Source organism: Amblyraja radiata, chromosome 4, assembly GCF_010909765.2.
Source record: "Amblyraja radiata isolate CabotCenter1 chromosome 4, sAmbRad1.1.pri, whole genome shotgun sequence".
NCBI classification, from domain to species: domain Eukaryota; kingdom Metazoa; phylum Chordata; class Chondrichthyes; order Rajiformes; family Rajidae; genus Amblyraja; species Amblyraja radiata.
In genome coordinates, this window is record NC_045959.1 from 58,596,218 (window position 1) to 58,613,034 (window position 16,817).

The following is a 16,817-nucleotide window of genomic DNA, read 5'->3' on the forward strand; positions in this document are numbered from 1 at the left end:
GACATTTGGGCAGGTACATGGATGGGAATAATTTACTGGGATATGGACTGAACACAGGCAGGTGGGACTAGTGTATATATGACTCTATGACTGTAATCAAGTCATACACTAATATCACAGGACCGAGTTTATTACCTTAAAATTGGCCCTGAATTGCATTTCCCGTCCCCCAGCAGAAGTAAAATGCCCTATCCAATCATCCCACTTCATGCAAAGGTGTTATTTCATATTGGTCCTTGCTGTGACTGGGCTCGCGGATTGTTCTAGAAATGCTAACAGCGTAATGTGTCTCGCCTCCTGACTTAATGATTAGGTCAAAAAATAAAGATACAAAGTGCTGGAGTAACTCAGCGGGTGAGGCAACATCTCTGGAGAACATCCAGAGATGCTGCCTGTCCTGCTGAGTTACTCCAGCACTTTGTGTTTTTATTCTTTGTAAACCAGCACCTGCAGTTCCTTGTTTCTATGGCTTAATGATTGGGTCTGTTAGCTGACTTCTTGCGGGGGGTGATGGGTGAAGAGTTTTGACTGAGTGTTTGCTCGTTTTTTATTTGGTGCTGGGGTTATTGATTGGTACTTTAAAGAAGCAGTCAGCCATTTGCTTTGCTTTACAGGACCATGAACTTGCATTGAAGAGAATAGCCGATGATCGGGAAAATCTGAAGGCAAAGTCACTGCCGGTCAGCCAGCCTGAGCCTCCCCAGCAGGGCCAGAGGTTTGGGGGCAAAGTTCAAACCACGGTGGGAAAACATTGCATACTTATGGTGAGTTATGATCAGCTCGGCTCCTCCCACAACCACGCAGATACTTTATAAATGATGGCCTAAAACCAGAAACTGCAGATGGTGCAAATCTGAAATAAAAGCAGCAGATGCTGGAAACACTCAGCAGGTCAGGTAGCATCTGTGAAAAGAGAAACGGAGTTAATGGTTCTCGGAGTTACAGGACGACACAGTGGCGCGGCAGTGGAGCCGCTGCCTTACAGCGCCAGAGACCCGGGTTCAATCCTAACTACAGTTGGTGTCTATGGAGTTTGCACGTTCTCTCTGTGACCGTGTGGGCTTTCTCCGGATGCTCCGGTTCTCTCCCACACTCCAAAGACATGCAGGCTTGAGGTTAATTGAATTCTGTAACTTGTAAATTGTCCCTAGTGTGTAAGATAGTGCTAGAATATAGGGTGATCGCTGGTCGGCGTGGACTCGGGACGAAGGGCCTGTTTACACGCTGTATCTCTAAAGTCTAGAGTAAAGTCTAAAGTTTCATCAGGTAGCAATGAGAAACAAGAGTTAATGTTTCTGGTTTGGGACCCATCATCAGAACTATGGAAAAGACTCTTTCCCAAGAAGGACTCCAGATGTGCTATGCTTCCAGCCTCCATTACTTTTATTTCATATTTCCACTAGCTGTGGTTTTGGAGTCAGAGACTCGTACAGCACAGAAACGGCCTCTTCAACCCACCACACTGATCCCATCCTTTTCCTTCATCACAGTAATCCTATTTGACTGCATTAGAGGCCAATAGGTCAATACTTTATCATCACATATACGTAGATTCAGTGAAATACTTAGTTTGGCACGCGCCAGTAAAATCAGACCACACATTAGCACGATCATACATAATTAAATAATGCAATAATTGTAGCGTAAGAAGAGATTTCTTCTGAGGCAGTATACAGTGTCGCCACGTTTCCAGTGCCATCTTGTATCTTTCAAGTATTTAAAAAATATATATCTTATCCTGGCTTTAAAGGTGCATTGCTCATATTCATGTATGCCTTTCCTATTTGAGTGTCTTTTGAAATGCCTCTTGAACATAGTGATAGTATCTGACCATTTCATCTGACAGTAAGTTCCAGATCAACCATTCTCTGTGTAAAAACAAACTTACAGCTCAAGTCCCCTTTAAAATTCCTTCCTCTCACCTTAAACCTCTGCCTTCTTGTTTTCAATACCATGACCACGCGGAAAAAGATTTTGCCTGTCTGTCCTATCTTTGCCTCCCGTAATCTGATAACCTCTATCAGGTCACCCCTCAGGGAAAAAAAGTCCAGCCCATCCAGTCTCCTTAACTCATCCTCCAATCCAGGCAACATCCTGGTGAATCTCATCTGCACTCTCTCCAACGCAAATTGCATCCTTGGTATAGATTGGTGACCAGAACTGCATACAGTGCTCCAAATGTGGCTTTGCCAGTGTTTTGTAAAGTTACAACGTAATGTCGAACCTCCACGATTTTGTGCATGCCATGTGCCTTCTTCACCATATTACCTTCTGTGTTGCTGTCCCTGTTCATCAACATTCCTCTTGTGCCCTACCATTTACAGTGCATGTCCTATTTAACTTACCAATAGTCATTATCTCACACTTGTCAGGATTCATTTTCATCTGCCAATGCTGATCTGTCTGATAGCAACCATTATCTGTGTTTTCACAAAAAATCTTACCGCTCAGATCTCCTTTCCCTGACCTCTGTCCACCTGAACTATACCCTGGTGCAACCTTAGACTATCTTCTCAACGTCCACAACACCAATGTTTGTCTCATCTGGAAGCTTACCAATTCTTCCTCCTACATTCAAATCCAAGTTATTTATATATATATATGGGACAAAGGCCTATAATTTATTTATTTTCCTCTGTACTCCACCATTTGAGACTGGTAATAGAAAAAAATCATATGTGGTCATGGTGCACATTGTCAGATTTTAATAAAGGCCATTTTTATACATTTTGGTTTCATCATGTAGAGATCACAGTTGAGTTTATACATAGTCCCCCCATTTCAGGGCACCATAATGTTTGGGACACATGGCATCACAGGTGTTTGTAATTGCTCAGGTGTGTTTAAATGCCTCCTTAATGCAGGTATAAGAGAGCTCTCAGCACCTAGTCTTTCCTCCAGTCTTCCCATCACATTTGGAAACATTTGTTGCTGTTTATCAACATGAGGATCAAAGTTGTGCCAATGAAAGTCAAAGAAGCCATTATGAGACTGAGAAACAAGAATAAAACAGTTAGAGACATTAACCAAACCTTAAGGGCCTGTCCCACGAGCATGCGACTGCATGCGGCAAGCGCAACCTAACGTGGTCGCTTGAGCCGTACCGCCTCGCGGGGCCGGTCCCACTTCGATCACCGGAGCCGTATGGAGTTGTGCGGAGCTGGTCCCAACATCGCGCGGGGCTCCGAAAAACTGACACTGCCCAACAATTCCGTGCGGCAACGGCCTGCCGGCCCGCAGCCGCATTAAGGCCGTATGCACCGCCTCGACGGGCGTGCGCAGCGTCTTGACGGTGTAGGCCTTCGCTCGAACTTCACGTCAACTCGTACGGGATCACTCGACCTCCGCGCAGCCCCCGCTTCCGGCTAGGTCGCGCACGCCGCATGCAGTCGCATGCTGGTGGGACAGGCCCTGTACGGGGATCACTCGACCTCCACGCGGCCCCCGCTTCCGGTTTGGTCGCGCTTGCCGCATGCAGTCACATGCTCGTGGGACAGGCCCTTTAGGCTCACCAAAATCCACTGTTTGGAACGTCAATAAGAAGAAGCGCTGGTGAGCTTACTAATTGCGAAGGGACAGGCAGACCAAGGAAGATCTCCACAGCTGATGACAGAAGAATTCTTTCTATAATTTAAAAAAAACCCAAACACCTGTCCAACTGATCAGAAACACTCTTCAGGAGTCAGGTGTGGATTTGTCAATGACCACTGTCCACAGAAGACTTCATGAACAGAAATACAGAGGCTACACTGCAAGATGCAAACTACTAGTTAGCCGCAAAAATAGGATGGCCAGGTTATAGTTTACCAGGACGTACTTAAAAGAGCAACCACAGTTCTGGAAAAAGGTCTTGTGGACAGATGAGACGAAGATCAACTTATATCAGAGTGATGGCAAGAGCAAAGTATGGAGGAGAGAAGGAACTGCCCAAGATCCAAAGCATACCACGTCATCTGTGAAACACGGTGGTGGGGGTATTATGGCCTGGGCATGTATGGCTGCTGAAGGTACTGGCTCACTTATCTTCACTGATGATACAACTGCTGATGGTACTCGCATAATGAATTCTGAAGTGTATAGACACATCCTATTTGCTGAAGTTCAAACAAATGCCATAAAACTCATTGGCCAGTGGTTCATTTTACAGCAAGACAATGATCCCAAACATACTGCTAAAGCAACAAAGGAGTTTTTCATAGCTAAAAAATTGTCAATTCTTGAGTGGCCAAGTCAATCACCCGATCTGAACCCAATTGAGCAAGCCTTTATATGCTGAAGAGAAAACTGAAGGGGACTAGCCCCCAAAACAAGCATAAGGTAAAGCCTGGCAGAGCATCACCAGAGAAGACACCCAGCAACTGCTGATGTCCATGAATCGCAGACTTCAAGCAGTCATTGCATGCAAAGGATATGCAACAAAATACTAAACATGACTACTTTCATTTACATGACATTGCTGTGTCCCAAACATGATGGTGCCCTGAAATGGGGGGACTATGAATAAACACTGCTGTAATTTCTACATGCTGAAACCAAAATGTATAAAAATGGCCTTTATTAAAATCTGACAATGTGCACTTTAACCACATGTAGATTTTTTTCTATTACAAATCTCAAATTGTGGAGTACAGAGGCAAATAAATAAATGATGGGTCTTTGTCCAAAACATTATGGAGGGCACTGTATATATATATATATCTCCCAAATAACCTTAGGCCCATTACCAATCCTTGCGATACTTTAGTGGTCACAGACTTCCAGTCAGAAAACCATAATTCCACCACTCTCCTCTGTCTTCGATCAGCGTGACAATATTCAATCTAATTAGCCAACTTGCATGGAATCCCGAAGATAGACACAAAAATTGGAGTAACTCAGCGGGTGAAGCAGCATCTCTGGAATAGGTGATGTTTCAGGTCGAGACCCTTCTTCAGACAACGAGAGTAAGGGGAAAGAGAACTTGTTTCCATTGCCTCGGACACCGAGTCTGAAGGAGGTTAAAGACCCATTCCGAGGATCAACCCAAAACATCAAATATTATTGTTCTCCAGAGTTGCTGCCTGACCCGCTGAGTTACGCCAGCTTTTTGTGTCTATCTTTGGTTTAAACCAGCATCTGCAGTTCCTTCTTTCACATAAAATCCCATGTGCCTTAACCTTCGGACCAACCTGCCATGCGGGATCTTGTCAAATGCCTTACTCGGGTCCATATAGACAACATCTTCTGCCTTGCCTTGCCTTTGTTATCTTCTCACAAAAACAGAATCCATTTTGTTTTCTAATTTTCAACCAGAAACATTCACCCTGGTTCCCTCACCATGGATGAGTATTTCCAGCACTTCCTATTTAATTTTTGTTCTCAATTCTCAATGACTTTGTGTTCTGGGGTTCCATTTCCATTTTTCTCTATGCTCTCGTCAATACCAGCCAGAGAAACCTTTCCGTCCTCTATAGTGTTTTTGAAAGAAGCCATGGGCCGTTTACAAATAACCACCCTGCTTCATCGCAGCACGGAAACAGGCCACCAGCCCATATCGTCCTTGTGAATCAACATATCACCATCTAAACCTAGTCCCATTTGCCCATATTTGGCCCAACTCCCTATAAACCTTTCCTATCCATATACCTTTCCAAATGTCTTTTAATTTAAGTTTAGAGATACAGTGAAAACTGGCCCTTCGGCCCACTGAGTCCATGCCGACCAGTGATCACCCTGCACGTCTTTGGGATATGGGAACTGGAGCACCTGTAGAAAAGCCATTTGGTCACAGGGAGAACGTATAACCTCTGTACCGACAACACACATAATCAAGATTGAACCCGGGTCCCTGGCACTGTAAGGCCTCTGCCACCGTGCTGCCCAAAATTGTCAGCAAAAATTTGAGTTATTTTAGCTGCCTCAAATTACCTCTTCTGGCAGCTTGTTGCATATACCTACCACCCTCTGAGTGAAAAAGTTACCCCTCAAGTTCCTATTAAATATTTTCCCCTCACCTAAACCTATGCTCTCAGGTTCTTGATTCCCCTGCACTGGAATGTGTTCATCCTATCTATTCCCCTCAAGATTTTATGCATCTCTATAACACCCCTCAGCCTCCTGTGATCCAAGAAATAAAGTCCAAGCCTACCAAACCTCTGCCTATAGCTCACGCCCTCGGGTCCTGGCAACATCCTAGTAAATCTTCTCTGCACTCTCTCCAGCTTAATAATGTATTTCCTCTCGCAAGGGTGAACACAATACTCCAAGTGTGGCCTAACCACTATCTTGTGCAAAGGTCACATAGCATCCCAACAGGGTCCTGATAGCAAACATCACCCATCCATCTCTTCCAGAGCGGCTGTTACTCCAGCACTTTGTGCCTTTTTTTGTGTGTAAACTAGCATCTGCAGTTCCTTGTGTCTACAGTCTATGCTCCATTCCCAGACTGATGAAGGCAGGCGTGCCAAAAGTGGTCTTGATGCATTTTTGCTTTTCCCCTCAGTCACTCCCTGTGGGATGGAACTCGTATAGTTTGCTGCTCTCTGGGTGATGGATGCTTAGGGTTCCTGTTCTCCCACTGCTGACTCTCTCCTTGCTTCAGATCCGGCTTCCGTGGGGCGAGTCGCTGCGGGAGAGGTTCCGGGAGGAGGACACGCTGCGGAGCGTGACAGAGTACGTGAGGCAGCGTTGTCCCCAGCTGGGCCCTGTCTCCCTGCTCCAGGGATTCCCCAAGAGACACTTCTCGGACTCAGAGCTGGGCAGCACGCTGGCGGAGCTTGGGCTGAGTCCCACCGCCACGTTGTGCGTGCGGGATGAGCAGCGGGCAGCTGTCATTCCCTCGCCACTGCCCCATGATGCCTACACGCCGAGGGCAACAGGTAACGCGGGCCAGGTCGTGGCCGAGAAGGGCAGTGCACCTGAGCGCCAGGCAGGAGCCACCCCGGCCCGGCGCCGCTCGCAGCCCCGGTCCACCCCTAACCGGGCCTGGGGGAAGGGCGAGACTCTGGGCTTCCGGGCAACAGACAGCACGCCGGCTTCTGACGCGGAGGAACCTCCCGCTGTCCCGGAACACAGGGACCAGCCCGACGTGAGAGAGGCTCCCATGGAATCTCCATCAAGGTCAAGGTCAAGGTCAACACACAGTTGGGGTATGAACCGCAAGAGCCTTGTTAACACAGTGCAGTACAGAAGCTTCGGCCCACAATGTCTGTGCCAAACTAATTTAGCTTAGAGATACAGCGCAGAAACAGGCCCTTCGGTCCACTATGTCCGTGCAGACCAGTGATCACTCCCGTATGCTAACAGTATCCTACACCCTTGGGACAATTGACTTTTTTTCCGAAGCCTGTGAGGAAACTGGTGAAAACCCGCGGAGAACGTACAAACTCTATACAGACAACATCCATAGTCAGGATTGAACCTGGGTCCCTGGCGCTGTGAGGCAGCAGCTCTACTGCTGCGCCACTGTGACGCCCTAAAAACTAGATCCCAAGACCATTTCTTATCTGTCATAATCCATATCCCTTCAATTCCTGCATGTCCAAAAACCTCCCAAACTTGTATCTAGTTTTAGGAAGGTGTACCTTTAGAAAGGATGTGAGGATGAATTTCTGTAGTCAGAGGGTGATGAATCAGTGGAATTAATTGCCACAGACTGGAGGTCAAGTCATGTGGTGTTTTAAAGTGGAGATTGACAGGTTCTTGATTAGTAAGGATGTCAAATGTTACGGGAAGAAGGCAGGAGAACAGTGATGAGAGGGAAAAATAGATCAATCACAACTGAATGGTGCAGTAGACTTGATGGGGCGAATGGCCTAATTCTGCCCCTATAACTCATGAACAAATTGAGCCTCATTTTCAACAAGGACCAGCTAAGTTTTGGATTCCATGCAAAAAATAAAGTGCTGGAGGAACTCAGTTGGTCAGGCGGCATCTGTGGAGGGAATGGACATGCGACGATTGGCAGATGGGTGGAGTAAGTGACAAAGGCTGGAGGTGTTAAAGGAAACCAATGGGTGTCAGATGAGGAGAGGAGAGGAGTGAAATGTAAAGGAGGGATATGGATGGAAAGTGGGTGGAAGGGACAATAAATGGAACATGTAGGACTTGGGGATAGGAGATGAGCGTGCGGAGCAGGGTAACGGAGTAGGGTGATTGGGGTGGGGGGAGTTGGTGGAAGAGCTGAGGAGGGGATGTAGGGGACATTTTAATCCTGTGGTGCGAGTTAGGGATCCCAAGCAAGACTTGGGTCAGGCCTCAGCATCTGGGTTGAAGCATGGAGTGTTAGACTTTAAAGATACAGTGCGGAAATGGCCCTATGCCCATTGAGTCCGTGTGGACCAGCGATCACCTCGTACACTAACACTATTCTACACACTAGGGACAATTTACAATTTTTACCAAAGCCAATTAACCTACAAACCTGCGCGTTTTCGGAATGTGGGAGGAAACCGGACTAGCCGGAGAAAACACATGCGGTCACAGGGAGAACATGCAAACACTGTACAGACAGCACCCATAGTTAGGATCGAAGCTGGGTCTTTGGCGCTGCAAGGCAGCAACTCCATCACTGTGCCACCGTGTCACCGCTGTTCTTATCATCCATTTGTGTGTTTATGCAGGCCGAGGGCAGAGGCTGGCGGCAACGGGGAGCAGCGGCCGTCCCGAGGAGGAGGAGGAGGAGGAGGAGGAGGAGGCGGAAGAACCCGGCGGGGACATTGAGGAAGAGGACGCAGAGGAACTCCTCCCACAGCACCTGCTCATCCCGCCCGGTTAGTCAGCCCAGACAAAGCCAACGGTTGGCCTTTCCCTGCTGCCCAGAACATCCTGTAACCAGCAGCAGAAACTGGGTTACTAAGAAACACACAGTGCTGGAGTAACTCAGCGGGTCAGGCAGCATCTGTGGAGAACACGGTTAGGTGACCTTTCCTAGGTTGGGGCCCTTCTTCCAACTGATTGTAGAGGGGAGAAAGAAAGCTAGAAAAGAGGAGTGACATGGAGAGCCTGGCAGGTAATTAAGTTGTGCGGGAAGGAACTGCAGATCAATTCAATTCAATTCAACTTTAATGTCATTGCACAAATACAAGTATGGGTACAACGAAATGCAGTTTAGCGTCAGTCCGTAGTAATAGTGCAATATAGAAATAAAAATACTGAATAATCAAACAATGTGGACGGAGAGACTGGAGAAATCTATCGGCGGGACTCCGAGTTCAGCAATGTGATGGTATTATTGTAGAAGCTGTTCCTCATCCTACTAGTACGAGACCTGAGGCTCCTGTACCGCCTCCCTGATGGGAGGAGGGCAAACAGTCCATGGTTGGGGTGGGATGGGTCTTTAATGATCTTCCCGGCCCGTCTCAGACACCGTTTTCGGTGGAGGGCATCCATGGCAGGGAGCGGGGCACCGATGATGTACTGCGCGGTTTTCACCACCCGTTGTAGTGCCTTCCTGTCCGCTACGGTGCAACTGCTGTAACATACCGTGAAGCAGGTGGTCAGGATGCTTTCGATGGTACAGCGGTAAAGGTTGGTCAGGATCTGGGGGGACAGGTGAGCTTTCTTGAGCCTCCTCATGAAGTAAAGGCTCTGCTGTGCCTTTTTGATCAGCTTGGAGGTGTTGAGGGACCAGGACAGATCCTCCTAGATGTGTACCCCGAGGAATTTGTAGTTGGAGACGCGCTCCACCTCAGTCCCGTTTATATGGATGGGGGTATGTCTGCCCCCTCTGATCTTCCTGAAGTCGACAATAATTTCCTTCATCTTCTTGGAGTTGAGGACGAGGTTATTGTTGGCACACCAGGTTGTCAGGTGCTGGACCTCATCCCTGTAGGCTGACTCGTCGTTGTCACTGATCAGTCCTACCACCGTGGTGTCGTCGGCAAATTTAATGATGGCGTTGGATCCATTCTTAGGGATGCAGTCATGGGTGAAGAGGGAGTAGAGGAGAGGGCTGAGCACACAGCCCTGTGGCACGCTGGTGTTCAGTGTTATAGTGGAGGAGGTGAGGTTGTTGACCCTAACAGACTTCGGTCTGTTGGTGAGGAAATCCAGTGTCCAGTTGCAGAGGGAGGTGGAGATGCCAAGTCCGCTGAGTTTGGTGATCAAGCTGGCGGGGATGACAGTGTTAAAGGCAGAGCTGAAATCAATGAACAGCCTCCTGATGTAGGTGTTATTGCTGTCCAGGTGGGTCTGGGCAGAGTGTAGGGCCGCCGATATGGCATCCTCTGTAGACCTGTTGGTCTGGTAGGCAAACTGATGGGTGTCCAGTGTGGGGGGGAGGCTGGCTTTGAGGTGAGCCAAGATCAGCCGCTCAAAGCACTTTGCAATGACAGGGGTGAGTGCCACTGGGCGGAAATCGTTGAGACTCCCTGTAGCTGATTGTTTGGGCACTGGCACAATGGTTGATGTCTTGAGGCAAGTGGGGACAACACCCTGGGCCAGTGACAGATTGAAAATGTCAGTGAAGACCAGGGATAGTTGTCCAGCACATGCCCTGAGCACCCGCCCGGGGATGCCATAGGGGCCGGCAGCTTTGTGCTCATTCACCTTGCTCAGTGCATCTTGCACAGCAGAGGTGGAGAGACTGAGGGGTTGTTCATTCGGGGGTGGAGCAACTTTGGTGGCTGGAATTTTGTTGTCCCGGTCAAAGCGAGCATAGAAATGGTTTAGCTCGTCCGGAAGGGTGGCGTTGTCTGGGGGGGGGGGTGTTAACTTTCTGGTAATCGGCAATGGATTTGATTCCTTGCCACATGCGCCTGAGGTAGGAGTTGTTTTGGAAATGCTCCTCAATCCGCCGTTTGTGATTGAGTTTAGCATTCCTAATTCCCATTTTCAGATTGGCCCTGGATGAGCTGTATCCCTCAGCGTTGCCAGATCTGAAAGCGGCATCGCGAGCCTTCAGCAGGAGTCTGACCTCCCTGCTCATCCACGGCTTCTGGTTAGGGAAGGTCTTTATCTCTTTGTGGGTAGTGACAGCATCTCTGGAGGAAACGCATGAGTGATGTTTCAGGTCCTTCAGATTGAAAGAGTAACAAAGTTGTTGCAGCTGGGAGGACTTTTTGTTGAGTAGATAATTGGACAGAGGCCAGAGATGAAAAGACAGAAGGTATGAGACGAAAGGATTGAGAAGTTGCGAATTGTGAAGCCAACTTCATTCTTTCCTCTGGCTTCACAATTTACAACTCTTCAATCATTTTGTCTCGCACCTTCTGTCTTTTCATCTTGAGCAAAACACGAAGTGTCGAAGTCACTCAGCAGGGCGGGCAGCAACTGTGACGGGAATGGACAGATGACATTTTGGGTCGGGATCCTTATTCGGGCTAATGGAGTGGGGGGTGGGGGGGGATGTTGGGCAGTTGGAAAAGAGGTGCGGGTGAGACAAAGCTGGCAAATGATAGGCGGATGCAGGTGGGGGTTGCTGGGCAGTATGTGACAAAGGCTGGAGGTGAAAAGGAGACCAAAGCAGTTGTAGAAGTAGTGAAATGTAAAGCCAGAGGGAGGGATATGGATGGAAGGGGAAAATGGGTGATAAAAGGGGAAAGTGGGGAATAAAAGGGAAACGAGGGACTCGGGGATGGGAGATGAGTGTACGGAGGGGAAAGGAACAGGGTGACTGGGGCAGGGTAGTGGAAGAATTTTGTATCCATATCTCAACTTTCCCTGTCCATCTATGTCCAAATGTCTGACAAATATTAGTTGTACCTGCCTCTGCCACCTCTAGCAGCAGCTCCATTACTTGGGTGTGTGGACACCATCTCGCAAGATCTTGTTAGTCAGAACATCAGGGCAAACCGCACAGCACTGAGGTATACGTATGACAATATCAGAACTAAACTCAACTTCTCTTGTTTTCCAGCCTTTGACCCAGAAATAATCTTCCGCCAAAACGGAAACAGGATCAGAAGTGGCTTTGAGCCTCGGTATCAGTGGCCTGATCAGGGAAACCGCCTGAGGTGAGTTCATGCAACCTCGCATCGAGATCCTAAACTTAATAAGGAGTTTCACTCTGTATCTAAACTATCCCTTTGGAGAGTAACAGGACAGTGCGGAAGGAGCTTCACTTTGTCTAATCTGTGCCCTGGGAGAATGTGACAGGACAGTGCAGAGGGAGCTTCACTGTGCGGAACGCTGCATGCCATGTGTAACCTGTGTAACCTGCCCTGGGAGAGTGTGACAGGACAGTGGGAGCTTCACTCTGTGTCTAACCCGTGCTGTCCATGCCCCAGCAGGGTGTGACTGGGCCATATGGGAGAGAGCTTACCCTCTGCTCTACATGTGCAGTCTCTGCCCTGGGTCATTTACACAGGACATGTTACGAGCACGTTTGACACTGCCCTATGCACACGTCCCTGACAGAAGGTTGGCTTGCATTTTTCTCCCTGCCTGTCGCCCCTCTCCCTGAGCTGGTGTTAGGATCTGACTCCCCTTGCTCTGTGCTGCAGGGAGGAACTGGCAGCGGAGGAGACTCGGAAGCAGCAGGATCTGCCCAGCGTCCTGGCTCAGGCAGCCCTGGATCGGTTGAACAGGGCAGCCGAGAGTCCGCCCCGCCTCGCGCCGCTGTCCGCGCAGAAGAAGCTGTGTCGAGCCACGCCAGTACCCTCGCTGTTCAACCTGGCAACCGGTAGTGCAGTCGCTCTGATGGCAGGTGTGTGTGTGTGTTTGTAGCCCGCTGTGGTGTGTAGTGACAGTCATACAGTGTGTGTGTGTGTGTGTGGACCCGGTGTGGTGTGTAGTAACAGTCATACAGTGTGTGTGTGTGTGTGGACCCGGCGTGGTGTGTAGTGACAGTCATACAACACGTGTGTGTGTTTGTAGCCCGCTGTGGTGTGTAGTGACAGTCATACAGTGTGTGTGCGGCGTGTGGACCCGGTGTGGTGTGTAGTAACAGTCATACAGTTATGATCCCCGTGTGGTGTGTCATCAGTCATACAACACGTGTGTGTGTGTGTGTGTGTGTGTGTGTAAACCCGTGTGGCGAGTAGTCACAGTCATAAAGCACGAGTGTGTGTGGTCACAGTCATACAGCACAGAAACTGGCCTTTTGGCCCAACGTCCACACCGAACAAGCTGCCCGATCCACACGTCCCACCTGCCCACTTTTGACCCATAGCCCTCTAAACCTATCCTGCCCACGTACCTGACCAAATGTCATTTAAATGTTTTATTTAGTTTAGAGATACAGCGTGGAAATAGACCCTTTGGCTCACCGAGTCCACAATTTGCAGAGGCCAATTATACAAACCCGCACAAATTTAGAATGTGGAATAAAACCAAAGCAAACGGAGGAAACCCACACGGTCACAAGGAAAACGCACAAGGAAATACAATGTTTTGATACGTTTTGATCCCCAGGCAGCTCATTCCATATACCCACCACCCACCCGCTCAGTGGAAAAAGTTGCCACTCAGGTTCCTATTAAATCTTTCCCCCCCTCACCTTAGAATTATTCCCTCTGGTTCTTGATTCTCAAACCAGATGGGAACCTCAGTATGGTGTAGGGAAAGGATAAAGATGAGTACGATACTCTTGCCAGCTGGTCTGCACAGGCCCTGAGGACACAGCCGGAAGCTTCATCTGGGCCCTTTTGCTTTGCGCGATTTCACTCAGGATTTCTCTTGGCAATGTTTTTGGGCATCATATCAGGGTCACCGAAAGAATTTGAACATTTCAAAATCCAGCAGCGACAAAAAAATGTTGCGGCACCTGAGGAAACACCGCGCGTCAATACGTCAACACACCGCGATTTTTTCCCTGACCTGATACGTCAGTCAATAATGCCGGCAGTCGCCGAAAAAAATCGCCTGGTGTAGCAATTACAACATTTTGAGATTTTAAAAATCAAGTCTGCAATTTATCCCATCAGATAAAGCATAAAAAGAAGTTTAATTTGACACCTAATTCACTTTCATATCTCAAGTATTTAAAAAGTTATGGCCATTTTCATACTCGGAAATTAGCATCTTGTTCCCTATTGATTTTCTATGGACATAACAAAAAAGCTGTGATCGTGGACAGTCAAAAGCCCATAACCTTCTTAAAAATTAAGAGAACTGAATGAAATTTTCAGTTATCATAGATTGAACCATTCTGAAACAAATATAAAATAATCTTACTTAGATGACCTGAAATTAAAGCATATAATTAGTTAGTTACCCAATTGTAGCTAATTTCAAACTTCAATTACTAGATCTAAACATCTATCCATTTCTTAATAAATGATTAACATTTTTAAATAGCCTAAGTGTCCAAATAATATTCACAAATAATTCACAATAAAACATGATTTTTAAATCTCATTTACATTAACTTATAGGCCAAATGGAAGGAATTTAGTGTTCAATTGCTGTAAATTAAAGTCCATTTAAATCAGCTTTCTAGGGGGATCCTGTGAACGCGCTGGTTTAGAACGTTCACATTGCGGTAGATTTGTGCCCTCAAATGCCCAGAAAAATACTGCGGGATATAATGGGCCCAAAATTAGCTACTCGCAACATTAAACTTTGTATAAAGGGATCTTAAGAAGCCCTTTTTCATGTAAAAATAAACAGCCTACCTTCTGTTGTCCCCTGTATGAGATCCGGCCGGTTGCCGGCCGTCGGGGGTTTAGAGGTTAATTTTTAAACTGCTATAACAATTTAATAAAGCTCTTTAAACTATTAATAGCTCAAGCGACGGAATCTGCCAGCGAATTTTCGTTAATAATTAACTAGGCTGAACATCCTCGATTTGAACAGCCTAGAGAAAATCGCGTTTTAAACCCGCCCCCCTCTAAACGGCGCCAAAATCGCGCACACGGGCTGGGACAGATTTTCAGCGACGCTTCAGGTACGCTTTGCAACATACCTACCTAGTGGGACAGGCCCTTTAGTGTGTGACCAAACATACTGGACAAACCAGTCTCTGAGTCAAAGAGTCAAGAGAAGACACTGAGTGTTGGTGTAACTCACCGGGTCAGGCAGCTGGAGAAAGGTGATGGATGACATTTCAGGTCACCGATCCATCTTCTCCAGAGCTGCTGCCTGACCCGCTGAGTTACTCCAGCACTTTGTCTATCTTCGGTATAAACCAGCATCTGCAGTTCCTTGTCCCTACATTTTGTTCCCTTGGCCCACCATGTCCATGCTGACCAAGATGGCAATCTAATTTGGCCCATATCTCTCTAAACCCTTCCTATCCATATATCAGTAGAGAAGTGACACAAAATGCAGGTGTTTACAAGTGATGTGTGGTGCCCATTACTGGGGCCCAGCCTGTCTCACGGTGGTTGTTTTGTTTCCAGCGCCCAGCATGCAGTACAGCCGCAGCCTGGCCTGCCTGACGCCCGAGCTGGCCGAACACCTCCTCCTCTACGTCATCAACCAGCGTCTCCTGCGCCCCAAGTCCTTCGAGATCTTCTTCGGCTGCCAGATCCAGAGGCTGGTGCTGGACTGCTACCCCTACGCCACCAACGACCTCCTGCGGCAGCTCCGAGCCTTCCACTCACTCAGGCACCTTAGCCTCTCCTCCTGTTCCCTGGTCACAGGTACGGCTCACTACCTCGCCGCTTGCCCATGCACCTTAATGGTTCTTTATTGTCACGTATGCTCAGCAAAGTGAAATTCTTTTGCACAATCCACAAATGCACAGTCGCCATATTCTGTTGCCATTTACAGTGCCCTCCAGAATGTTTGGGACATTGTACACTGTACTAAACTCAAATTATGGAGTACAGAGGCAAATAAATAAATGATGGGTCTTTGTCCCAAACATTATAGAGGCCACTGTACTTGCTGGAAGTACTGGAGCGACCCTGACCCAGGTAAGCCCAAGGCTGCTGCAAGCCTGAGAGTTCCTCTCCTTGCTCAACCACCTCTGTGTCCCGCAGGTGCCTCCTTAAAGGCGCTGTAGGCAATACCCCGTTCCCTCTCCTACCTACCTGCCCACTCCTCACTTCCGTTGCCACCAGTGGCTTCCGGGCTTCCCCCCCAGAAGGCAGCAGCCCGCCGAGCCCTTCTTTCCAGGCCTGCTGCCACACATGGCCCCGGGCGACCCCCACTGGGTCTTCATTCTCATCGGCTGCTGGGTCCTTTTCTCTTTAGATTTAGAGATACAGCAAGGAAACGGGCACTTCGGCCCACCGAGTCCACGCACAACAGCGATCAACCCCATATCACCCGCATTATCCTAGACGCTAGGGATAATTTACAATGTACAGAAGCCAACTAACCTACAAACCTGTACGTTGTTGGGATGTGGGAGGAAACTGGGGCACCCGGAGAAACCCACGCGGTCCCAGGGAGAACTGGGACCGCGTGGGTACCCGTAATCAGGATTGTACTCGGGTCTCTGGCGCTATAAGGCAGCAACTCTACTGCTACGCCACCGTGCCTCCAGCACTTCTTCACTCTAACTTTGTACTCTTACTTTCTGGGCTACAGACACTTTGTGACCTTTTCAACAGAATCACTGAGATGCTGAAGATAATCGACATTTCCTCTGGATTGCTGGAGATTGTCGCACCACGATGAAACACTTCACATTCATATGAATTAAAGAGCACAACCCTATGCTTCTGTATCTCTTGCGCACCTTCCCCCACCATTTCTTGCATGCTCTGTAACTCACATGCCCTTATCTTTCTTGCCGTAGATTCCGGTTTGGAGGTGCTGTCTTCCTTGCACAGATTGCAGCACCTGAACCTTGCGGCCTGTGCGAAACTTACCAACAACTGTCTGTGCAGCATTAAAGGTATGTGTCCAATCTTTATCTGGAGTGCCCGGGGAAAACCCACGCAGTCATGGGGAGAATGTACGAACTCTGTACAGGCAATACCCACAGTCAGGATCAAACCGGGGGC

At 48.2% G+C, this 16,817-nt stretch overlaps 1 protein-coding gene across 3 annotated transcripts in view; it reads left to right on the top strand.

Moving 5' to 3' along the window:
* Positions 1 to 16,817, top strand: part of LOC116972167 — a 49,260-nt gene that overhangs the window by 13,667 nt on the left and 18,776 nt on the right. For all 3 annotated transcript variants that reach the window (XR_004411729.1, XM_033019557.1, XM_033019558.1), the window contains exons 5-11: positions 615 to 764; positions 6,581 to 7,127; positions 8,601 to 8,750; positions 11,837 to 11,933; positions 12,423 to 12,625; positions 15,261 to 15,503; positions 16,610 to 16,708. Coding sequence is in view for 2 of the 3 variants with exons in the window: in XM_033019557.1 (XP_032875448.1) it covers positions 615 to 764; positions 6,581 to 7,127; positions 8,601 to 8,750; positions 11,837 to 11,933; positions 12,423 to 12,625; positions 15,261 to 15,503; positions 16,610 to 16,708 (1,489 nt within the window). In the remaining variant the exon portion in view is untranslated. The remainder of the gene's footprint in view (positions 1 to 614; positions 765 to 6,580; positions 7,128 to 8,600; positions 8,751 to 11,836; positions 11,934 to 12,422; positions 12,626 to 15,260; positions 15,504 to 16,609; positions 16,709 to 16,817) is intronic.